Raw genomic sequence first — 12087 nt, forward strand, 5'->3', positions numbered from 1 at the left:
ATTGACCTGCATATTGCGCAAACAAAAAATGCATGGACTTTATCTGCGGACTTTATCTGTTCCGAGAAGCGGATAGTTGATCTGGAACTTCTCCCTTCGAAAACTGTCCGCTCTTGGAAATATGCGATGTTCAACGAAGAGAGAATGTTTAACATGAAAGCAATTGTGTTGGCGTTCAAAAATATTGCTTATCTGTTAAATATTTAGCACAATATTGATCTACAGTGCCAGACTACTATAAAAAACAACTTAAATTTCATATCAACAAATAAACTGAACGTAATATTCCTGAGCACTCATCGCTGAGGCTGACTCGTCCCTAGTCGTCTCTTACGACAAACTTATCATCCCGCGCCAAGAAAAATCCTGGGACGATTCAGTTGCTTATGCGTGACTTGAGAGTGACTCAAGCTACTGAAGTGTGACTCTATTGAAACAAGAACTGCAAGCAGTTTATAATCGTGCGGGTAATTTTTGACCACCTGACCTCTTTCAGTGCTTTGGCTTAAAGGCACGGCACCGCACAGTAAAATCTTTAGAAAAGCAGCAAATATTTATTTTGTTCCGAATGTTCAATAAAATAAACCCAAACCAGTTCATTTAAAAGAAAGCCAAATCACGCCAAAATAAAGAGTAGACTAAGGCCATCCCATTGTGTTTCTCCGTTTAGCGTCTTCCGACAAGCTTTTGGTAATTCCCCTGGCGCGATGACGTGTATCCCGTGCTTTGGCACATTCTTGCTGAGCTTGCAACTTACGTTTCGATAACGTTTCGATTCTCAAAATACCGTAAACTCAAAACAAAAATTGGGCTATCCAGAAAATAAGTCGTCGTTTTGCAATATTTAACACATTCCGGGTAAATTGTACGACTTGTACTCGCTCCGAGCCAAACGCTTGAGTAACACAACAATAAATATTTCACACAAACAGAGCGCAGAGCATTCAAACAGAAAATAGGTGAATGATTATTTATAGCTACAAGCGAGAGATCGCGTGACAGGGGTCTGACGTAGTGGTAGTTTCAAATAGCTTGGACATGTCCAAGCGGTCTTGGTTTTCGCTATGTGATTATATTCAGCCTTCTCTTCTTGTAAAATATGGTATGAAACAAAATTATACATTTCAGAGAGCAGAGTGTTCGTGTTAAACGCGAGTGATCGGCTGATCGCTATTAAATATTAAATCTTGCGTGACCGTGAGAGAAGAGCCGGCTGGGCCGCGTGGGTCTGGATCGATTTACCGACAAAAAAAAAAATAAAATTCCGTGCAGATTATGAATCGGGCCCAGGCCCCGCCCGATTAATAAAGAACGTATTGGTTGAGTACTTTTGCGACCTGCATTATAAAAGCAACGGCAGAACTTGTTCCTCGAGTGGACCTGACAACAACATTTACGAGTAAGCAATGAGTTTTTTCACAAACTGATGATGGGTGAAAACTTCCTTTCGTTATGCTACCTCTTACATGTAATCGTGTTGATACTTCCGCATTCAGGTACGTTTAAGAGATTTCAGTCTCGTTTTGAGTAGGAAAGTTATTTTACAATTTTAGATAAGACTAACAGTAGCGTCCTTTATGTTTAAGATCATGAGCAAGGCCTTCAAGATAATTACAAAATAAACAGAGGCAACATTGTAGGGATTTATAGCAAGATAGGGCAACACGCCTCACTGAGGAGTTTGACTAAGATTGAATAATTTACGACATTGCCTCAGTGTTTATCGAGCACAAAGACCTATTCGACGGACGTTCACATTAGACTTCTTAGATCAACAAAAAAAAAACTCAAAACGGAACGATAAGTGGAGGAAATGGACGTTCAGTTGTGAAAATATGAATGACAGACATGATTGCGTGATATTATGACTGCTGTACGCTTACAGCAAATAACCTCAGCCATACTTGTTATGCATCAAAAGTCGACATCATTAGGATCGCAGGCTTACAGCGTGACTAATTGATGGTAAATATAAGAATTTGTATGGACCTTAATGTATACCTATAATACACAGCGAATGGTTGAGCCGAATTTCCACTAGTTTTACTTTTGGTTCACCTTCACTGTAATACTGAAATGAAGAACTTTGCTACCAGGGTGGTAGTATATTCGACATGCAACTTGAAACTCGTTGACATTAGACTCGTTCACATTATTTATTTTGACTGAAAAACAATGAGCCTTTAGTTATATTCTTTTAAGCGCATGCTATCAAAACAATTCAAAGCCATCAAGATAGAAGCTAGGCAGCTGAACAGCCAATGAAAAATGCCTATGGAATTGCATGTTTCTTCCTTGGCTCGAAGAAGGCAGTTAATTTTGTAAGAGTTGTAATGTGGTCATTGCCATTAACAGGCAACGTATCGAACACATAGGCTACGGGGCCGGCAAGGAGGGGAAGAAGCCTTTGCTTTGTTAAGTAGCAGAAGCAGCATGTTTTACATGTTAAAAAACAAGGATGTTGTATCCAAGGAGCAGTGAGAAAATACTATTTGGTCTTAAACCATTTAGACCAGGCTGCCCATGAGTAGTTGAACCAGCCAAAAAACGAGCCTAAGCGGGAAGTACTAAGAAAGTCGTTTGGACAGTAGAAACCGCGGAATTCGTTTGTTGTTGATGTCCCATTGCTCGTAACCGGTATTTTAAGGCATTAAAAAAAGTCGATTTCGGGCATCCTCGTCGCCAATTTGATATCATAATAATATTTAAGAAATAGAAAACATGTTCCGTGTTTCTATCGAGTTATAGAAACACGAGTGGAAGTTTGGGAGAACGAGAAATGCTGTGGGAACACGAGTCGATAGACGAGTGTTTCCACAGCTTTTTCGAGTTCTCCCAAACTTTCACGAGTGTTTCTATAACTCGATAGAAACACGGAAAACATGTTTTCTATTTCTTTTAGAAAACAGCACAAAGAAAATAACGCACATCAAAGTAATATTTAGCGTTTTTTTTAACATCAAAACGTAGATTCTCTTCACCTCGCGGTTTTACGTCATGAACATAATCAACCAATCATAGTAAGGGAGTCGATGAACAGGTATAAATAAACTGTTCAACATTTGCTTGAAGGCTAAAATTCACCGTTTTGGGCCAGACAAACAAAGAAAACAGGCCCCAAAGTTAACGTAATTATGAGAAATAACTAAGCCAATGGTTTAACTGAAGTCAAGCACTGGAAGGAGTCAAGAATTGTGGTTTTATTTCGCTTCATCGACCTAACCGAATGGTTTGACGACCGACGCTGCCGATCCAGCGACTCGAACCTTGGAGGTGAAAGTGCATTATTTTTCTGTGAAAAGAAGTTTGACTTGGCATTCTGGACAAATATCTTGTCCTGTTGAGGAGCTGTGAATAGTTCTGAAGTGCTGCAAAGCCTAGAATGGAGTGAAGTTGCGTCAATTCATATACTTCTTTGAAAGGTCAGCCGCTTCGATAATTTTTTTCACAGACTATTTTTGAATGTGTAGCAGGCTCTGTAAACATCTTACTCGCTTGTTTTCAAGTGTGCAAATATTTGTTTAGTCTTAACCTGGTTTTTGTCAGCTGTGACATTAAAATTTGGCACAATTCTTAGTTGTTATTTTTGCATTGCTTATTTCAGCGCCGTGAATATTGATTGCCGTGTCTACGACAACTGTCTGTGTCTCCATCGAGTTATAGAAACACAATTTTTAACAAATCAGCGCACGTATTTACTTTGTGCTATTTTCTAAAGTTTATTATATTATTCAATATTGTTCTATCCATTGTCTAATTGCAAGTCGCCATTGAAAATGTAAATGGCACCAATGGCTATTTCGTGACATCTTTTCACGACGTCAATACGTGCATGTGTGTCATAAAATTGGAAATATTTTAAAGCGCCTGACATGCTCGACCAATCATTTTGTGCGACTTTCCGAGTATATTATCAAAATTTATTGACCTTAAATTAACAAAATGCAAACAATATCAGATATATATATATATATATATATATATATATATATGACTTCAGGTGGGTTTCACACTGATAAATCCAGAATAGTGCTCAACAATGAAGGAGCGGTTATATATATATATATATATATATATATATATATATATATATATATATATATATATATATATATATATATATCTGAGCGGATTTGCAAGAACCGGGTCGCCCACAAGCCAAATTACTCCAAGCTGTTACAAGTCCCCGGGCCTCCCCCCTGGCTAGAGATTGGCACGTCACCAGCCCAGGTGACACCTGACACAGCAGCCAGGTCCCTTGTCAGCAGGGAACCCTCAAGCAATGTCAATCAAAATATTCAACAGCCCCTCACAGGGCATTCAAAATTTAACACAAACATACTAAAAAAATAAACACTCCAAGCTGTTTACAAGTCCCCGGGCCTCCCCCCTGGCTAGAGATTGGCACGTCACCAGCCCAGGTGACACCTGGCACAGCAGCCAGCTCCCTTCTCTGTAGGGAACCCTCAAGCAATGTCAATCAAAATATTCAACAGCCCCTCACAGGGCATTCAAAATTTAACACAAACATACTAAAAAAAATAAACACTCCAAGCTGTTTACAAGTCCCCGGGCTTCCCCCCTGGCTAGAGATTGGCACGTCACCAGCCCAGGTGACACCTGGCACAGCAGCCAGGTCCCTTCTCTGTAGGGAACCCTCAAGCAATGTCAATCAAAATATTCAACAGCCCCTCGCAGGGCATTCAAAATTTAACACAAACATACTGAAAATTCAACACAAATGGGCCCAAGCGTCCAAAGACAAACCCTCCCCTCCCCCCTGCTTTTGACAGCTAGTCCGCCAGCCAGGCACCAGCGGATAGCTAAGACCCTGGGCCAGGTCACCAGAGCACTGGTGACGGAAGCCCCCCTCAAGTTAAGGGCACCAGCTGGGCTTGGACTCGGGCTTCGCCCGAGTCCAAGCGAAAACCTGGGCGACCAGGTTTTTGCAAATCCTCTCAGATATCAGGCCCAAAAAGGCTCCGAAAGGCCAAAGTCACTGGCCAGGGGACCAAACATGCAGGCAAAGTTCTAGCAAGTCGATTGGAGGGGCACCCACTGCCTGATTGGTGCTCAATATCTGAGCGGATTTGCAAGAACCGGGTCGCCCACAAGCCAAATTACTCCAAGCTGTTACAAGTCCCCGGGCCTCCCCCCTGGCTAGAGATTGGCACGTCACCAGCCCAGGTGACACCTGACACAGCAGCCAGGTCCCTTCTCAGCAGGGAACCCTCAAGCAATGTCAATCAAAATATTCAACAGCCCCTCACAGGGCATTCAAAATTTAACACAAACATACTAAAAAAATAAACACTCCAAGCTGTTTACAAGTCCCCGGGCCTCCCCCCTGGCTAGAGATTGGCACGTCACCAGCCCAGGTGACACCTGACACAGCAGCCAGCTCCCTTCTCTGTAGGGAACCCTCAAGCAATGTCAATCAAAATATTCAACAGCCCCTCGCAGGGCATTCAAAATTTAACACAAACATACTGAAAATTCAACACAAATGGGCCCAAGCGTCCAAAGACAAACCCTCCCCTCCCCCCTGCTTTTGACAGCTAGTCCGCCAGCCAGGCACCAGCGGATAGCTAAGACCCTGGGCCAGGTCACCAGAGCACTGGTGACGGCAGCCCCCCTCAAGTTAAGGGCACCAGCTGGGCTTGGACTCGGGCTTCGCCCGAGTCCAAGCGAAAACCTGGGCGACCAGGTTTTTGCAAATCCTCTCAGATATCAGGCCCAAAAAGGCTCCGAAAGGCCAAAGTCACTGGCCAGGGGACCAAACATGCAGGCAAAGTTCTAGCAAGTCGATTGGAGGGGCACCCACTGCCTGATTGGTGCTCAATATCTGAGCGGATTTGCAAGAACCGGGTCGCCCACAAGCCAAATTACTCCAAGCTGTTACAAGTCCCCGGGCCTCCCCCCTGGCTAGAGATTGGCACGTCACCAGCCCAGGTGACACCTGACACAGCAGCCAGGTCCCTTGTCAGCAGGGAACCCTCAAGCAATGTCAATCAAAATATTCAACAGCCCCTCACAGGGCATTCAAAATTTAACACAAACATACTAAAAAAAATAAACACTCCAAGCTGTTTACAAGTCCCCGGGCCTCCCCCCTGGCTAGAGATTGGCACGTCACCAGCCCAGGTGACACCTGGCACAGCAGCCAGCTCCCTTCTCAGTAGGGAACCCTCAAGCAATGTCAATCAAAATATTCAACAGCCCCTCGCAGGGCATTCAAAATTTAACACAAACATACTAAAAAAATAAACACTCCAAGCTGTTTACAAGTCCCCGGGCCTCCCCCCTGGCTAGAGATTGGCACGTCACCAGCCCAGGTGACACCTGACACAGCAGCCAGCTCCCTTCTCTGTAGGGAACCCTCAAGCAATATCAATCAAAATATTCAACAGCCCCTCGCAGGGCATTCAAAATTTAACACAAACATACTGAAAATTCAACACAAATGGGCCCAAGCGTCCAAAGACAAACCCTCCCCTCCCCCTGCTTTTGACAGCTAGTCCGCCAGCCAGGCACCAGCGGATAGCTAAGACCCTGGGCCAGGTCACCAGAGCACTGGTGACGGCAGCCCCCCTCAAGTTAAGGGCACCAGCTGGGCTTGGACTCGGGCTTCGCCCGAGTCCAAGCGAAAACCTGGGCGACCAGGTTTTTGCAAATCCTCTCAGATATCAGGCCCAAAAAGGCTCCGAAAGGCCAAAGTCACTGGCCAGGGGACCAAACATGCAGGCAAAGTTCTAGCAAGTCGATTGGAGGGGCACCCACTGCCTGATTGGTGCTCAATATCTGAGCGGATTTGCAAGAACCGGGTCGCCCACAAGCCAAATTACTCCAAGCTGTTACAAGTCCCCGGGCCTCCCCCCTGGCTAGAGATTGGCACGTCACCAGCCCAGGTGACACCTGACACAGCAGCCAGGTCCCTTCTCAGCAGGGAACCCTCAAGCAATGTCAATCAAAATATTCAACAGCCCCTCACAGGGCATTCAAAATTTAACACAAACATACTAAAAAAATAAACACTCCAAGCTGTTTACAAGTCCCCGGGCCTCCCCCCTGGCTAGAGATTGGCACGTCACCAGCCCAGGTGACACCTGACACAGCAGCCAGCTCCCTTCTCTGTAGGGAACCCTCAAGCAATGTCAATCAAAATATTCAACAGCCCCTCGCAGGGCATTCAAAATTTAACACAAACATACTGAAAATTTAACACAAATGGGCCCAAGCGTCCAAAGACAAACCCTCCCCTCCCCCTGCTTTTGACAGCTAGTCCGCCAGCCAGGCACCAGCGGATAGCTAAGACACTGGGCCAGGTCACCAGAGCACTGGTGACGGCAGCCCCCCTCAAGTTAAGGGCACCACCTGGGCTTGGACTTGGGCTTCGCCCGAGTCCAAGCGAAAACCTGGGCGACCAGGTTTTTGCAAATCCTCTCAGATATCAGGCCCAAAACGGCTCCGAAAGGCCAAAGTCACTGGCCAGGGGACCAAACATGGAGGCAAAGTTCTAGCAAGTCGATTGGAGGGGCACCCACTGCCTGATTGGTGCTCAATATCTGAGCGAATTTGCAAGAACCGGGTGGCCCACAAGCCAAATTACTCCAAGCTGTTACAAGTCCCCGGGCCTCCCCCCTGGCTAGAGATTGGCACGTCACCAGCCCAGGTGACACCTGACACAGCAGCCAGGTCCCTTCTCAGCAGGGAACCCTCAAGCAATGTCAATCAAAATATTCAACAGCCCCTCACAGGGCATTTAAAATTTAACACAAACATACTAAAAAAATAAACACTCCAAGCTGTTTACAAGTCCCCGGGCCTCCCCCTTGGCTAGAGATTGGCACGTCACCAGCCCAGGTGACACCTGACACAGCAGCCAGGTCCCTTCTCAGCAGGGAACCCTCAAGCAATGTCAATCAAAATATTCAACAGCCCCTCGCAGGGCATTCAAAATTTAACACAAACATACTAAAAAAATAAACACTCCAAGCTGTTTACAAGTCCCCGGGCCTCCCCCCTGGCTAGAGATTGGCACGTCACCAGCCCAGGTGACACCTGACACAGCAGCCAGGTCCCTTCTCAGCAGGGAACCCTCAAGCAATGTCAATCAAAATATTCAACAGCCCCTCACAGGGCATTCAAAATTTAACACAAACATACTAAAAAAATAAACACTCCAAGCTGTTTACAAGTCCCCGGGCCTCCCCCCTGGCTAGAGATTGGCACGTCACCAGCCCAGGTGACACCTGACACAGCAGCCAGGTCCCTTCTCAGCAGGGAACCCTCAAGCAATGTCAATCAAAATATTCAACAGCCCCTCGCAGGGCATTCAAAATTTAACACAAACATACTGAAAATTTAACACAAATGGGCCCAAGCGTCCAAAGACAAACCCTCCCCTCCCCCCTGCTTTTGACAGCTAGTCCGCCAGCCAGGCACCAGCGGATAGCTAAGACCCTGGGCCAGGTCACCAGAGCACTGGTGACGGAAGCCCCCCTCAAGTTAAGGGCACCAGCTGGGCTTGGACTCGGGCTTCGCCCGAGTCCAAGCGAAAACCTGGGCGACCAGGTTTTTGCAAATCCTCTCAGATATATATATATATATATATATATATATATATATATATATATATATATATATATATATATATATATATATATATATGACTGGATTTTTGAAAACATGGTCTCCGGTTGAAGCAAAACTTTTTCGCCCGTCGCCTGGCGATAGCCAGGGGTCAGGCCAGCCTGGCGCTTGAAAAAGCAGGGGGCTTGGTGTCTTGAAGGGTTTTGGCATGCAGCCCAGGCTTCAGGCTACAGGGTGGTACCATGCCAACCAGCAGGTCTCATAACCCAGGGGGGTGGGGTGGGTTCAAAAAGTGGACACTTGGACTAAAAAACTGATTTTTTGGTCTTTTTTGGTTTTCGTCAGCAGAACTGGCCTGGTTAGGCTACAAGGTTAGGTTGCGGCGGTGATCCAGCTGGGCAAAACTCAGGTGAGTGTGTTTGTTCGCCAGTGACTGCTTGACTTTGCTTGATTGACTGACAAAGCCTTTGATTTTCCTGGCAAAGTGCCAGTGAGAGGTTTGTGTTGCTGACACGGTTTTCAAAAATTCAGTCATATGTTGGCAGGGAATGCCTGCTTCCAGCTGGCTGTGACCTACGGTTAGCCAGGCTCGGGCGCCGGGCAAGTCAGCTGGGCAAACAGTGATTGTCAGTGCAATTCCAGGCATTACCTGCCAACATATGACTGGATTTTTGAAAACATGGTCTCCGGTTGAAGCAAAACTTTTTCGCCTGTCGCCTGGCGATAGCCAGGGGTCAGGCCAGCCTGGCGCTTGAAAAAGCAGGGGGCTTGGTGTCTTGAAGGGTTTTGGCATGCAGCCCAGGCTTCAGGCTACAGGGTGGTACCATGCCAACCAGCAGGTCTCATAACCCAGGGGGGTGGGGTGGGTTCAAAAAGTGGACACTTGGACTAAAAAACTGATTTTTTGGTCTTTTTTGGTTTTCGTCAGCAGAACTGGCCTGGTTAGGCTACAAGGTTAGGTTGCGGCGGTGATCCAGCTGGGCAAAACTCAGGTGAGTGTGTTTGTTCGCCAGTGACTGCTTGACTTTGCTTGATTGACTGACAAAGCCTTTGATTTTCCTGGCAAAGTGCCAGTGAGAGGTTTGTGTTGCTGACACGGTTTTCAAAAATTCAGTCATATGTTGGCAGGGAATGCCTGCTTCCAGCTGGCTGTGACCTACCGTTAGCCAGGCTCGGGCACCGGGCAAGTCAGCTGGGCAAACAGTGATTGTCAGTGCAATTCCAGGCATTACCTGCCAACAATTGTTGGCAGGGAATGCCTGCTTCCAGCTGGCTGTGACCTACCGTTAGCCAGGCTCGGGCACCGGGCAAGTCAGCTGGGCAAACAGTGATTGTCAGTGCAATTCCAGGCATTACCTGCCAACAATTGTTGGCAGGGAATGCCTGCTTCCAGCTGGCTGTGACCTACCGTTAGCCAGGCTCGGGCACCGGGCAAGTCAGCTGGGCAAACAGTGATTGTCAGTGCAATTCCAGGCATTACCTGCCAACATATGACTGGATTTTTGAAAACATGGTCTCCGGTTGAAGCAAAACTTTTTCGCCTGTCGCCTGGCGATAGCCAGGGGTCAGGCCAGCCTGGCGCTTGAAAAAGCAGGGGGCTTGGTGTCTTGAAGGGTTTTGGCATGCAGCCCAGGCTTCAGGCTACAGGGTGGTACCATGCCAACCAGCAGGTCTCATAACCCAGGGGGGTGGGGTGGGTTCAAAAAGTGGACACTTGGACTAAAAAACTGATTTTTTGGTCTTTTTTGGTTTTCGTCAGCAGAACTGGCCTGGTTAGGCTACAAGGTTAGGTTGCGGCGGTGATCCAGCTGGGCAAAACTCAGGTGAGTGTGTTTGTTCGCCAGTGACTGCTTGACTTTGCTTGATTGACTGACAAAGCCTTTGATTTTCCTGGCAAAGTGCCAGTGAGAGGTTTGTGTTGCTGACACGGTTTTCAAAAATTCAGTCATATGTTGGCAGGGAATGCCTGCTTCCAGCTGGCTGTGACCTACCGTTAGCCAGGCTCGGGCGCCGGGCAAGTCAGCTGGGCAAACAGTGATTGTCAGTGCAATTCCAGGCATTACCTGCCAACATATGACTGGATTTTTGAAAACATGGTCTCCGGTTGAAGCAAAACTTTTTCGCCTGTCGCCTGGCGATAGCCAGGGGTCAGGCCAGCCTGGCGCTTGAAAAAGCAGGGGGCTTGGTGTCTTGAAGGGTTTTGGCATGCAGCCCAGGCTTCAGGCTACAGGGTGGTACCATGCCAACCAGCAGGTCTCATAACCCAGGGGGGTGGGGTGGGTTCAAAAAGTGGACACTTGGACTAAAAAACTGATTTTTTGGTCTTTTTTGGTTTTCGTCAGCAGAACTGGCCTGGTTAGGCTACAAGGTTAGGTTGCGGCGGTGATCCAGCTGGGCAAAACTCAGGTGAGTGTGTTTGTTCGCCAGTGACTGCTTGACTTTGCTTGATTGACTGACAAAGCCTTTGATTTTCCTGGCAAAGTGCCAGTGAGAGGTTTGTGTTGCTGACACGGTTTTCAAAAATTCAGTCATAATTGTTGGCAGGGAATGCCTGCTTCCAGCTGGCTGTGACCTACCGTTAGCCAGGCTCGGGCACCAGGCAAGTCAGCTGGGCAAACAGTGATTGTCAGTGCAATTCCAGGCATTACCTGCCAACATATGACTGGATTTTTGAAAACATGGTCTCCGGTTGAAGCAAAACTTTTTCGCCTGTCGCCTGGCGATAGCCAGGGGTCAGGCCAGCCTGGCGCTTGAAAAAGCAGGGGGCTTGGTGTCTTGAAGGGTTTTGGCATGCAGCCCAGGCTTCAGGCTACAGGGTGGTACCATGCCAACCAGCAGGTCTCATAACCCAGGGGGGTGGGGTGGGTTCAAAAAGTGGACACTTGGACTAAAAAACTGATTTTTTGGTCTTTTTTGGTTTTCGTCAGCAGAACTGGCCTGGTTAGGCTACAAGGTTAGGTTGCGGCGGTGATCCAGCTGGGCAAAACTCAGGTGAGTGTGTTTGTTCGCCAGTGACTGCTTGACTTTGCTTGATTGACTGACAAAGCCTTTGATTTTCCTGGCAAAGTGCCAGTGAGAGGTTTGTGTTGCTGACACGGTTTTCAAAAATTCAACAATGTTGGCAGGGAATGCCTGCTTCCAGTTGGCTGTGGCCTACTGTTAGCCAGGCTTGGGCACCAGGGAATTCAGCAGGGCAAACAGTGTCTTTCAGTGCAGTTTCAGATATTGCCTTACAATAGCTAATGTATTTTTTTCGTTGTTGTTTTTGCTTAGGGTGAATTGCTGCTTTTTTCAGCGATGGCTGTTAGAGGATTTTTTAATTTCTTATTCATTTTGATTACATTTTTACCTTTTTAGAAAGTTTTCTTGTCATCACCGAAAACAATAACTTTATCTTCGTAAGACTTTTAAATGTAACCCAGAGATTTTTCAGCCCAAACAGTCTAATAATTGTTGCATTAAATCAGTACAGGAACATTTCTCTTTAATTTAAGT

The 12087-nt window shown here is 46.6% G+C and overlaps 1 protein-coding gene across 1 annotated transcript in view; it reads left to right on the plus strand.

Moving 5' to 3' along the window:
* The first annotated feature begins 1312 nt into the window (after nucleotides 1–1312).
* LOC144640417 (muscle, skeletal receptor tyrosine-protein kinase-like) overlaps nucleotides 1313–12087 on the plus strand; it is a 35537-nt gene continuing 24762 nt past the window's right edge. Inside the window, exon 1 of the mRNA XM_078499571.1 lies at nucleotides 1313–1496. Coding sequence (XP_078355697.1) covers nucleotides 1427–1496 — 70 coding nt within the window. The 5' untranslated portion in view covers nucleotides 1313–1426. The remainder of the gene's footprint in view (nucleotides 1497–12087) is intronic.

This window comes from Oculina patagonica, unplaced genomic scaffold, assembly GCF_052425735.1.
Source record: "Oculina patagonica isolate OP01 unplaced genomic scaffold, crgOcupat unplaced3, whole genome shotgun sequence".
Taxonomy (NCBI): Eukaryota; Metazoa; Cnidaria; class Anthozoa; order Scleractinia; family Oculinidae; genus Oculina; species Oculina patagonica.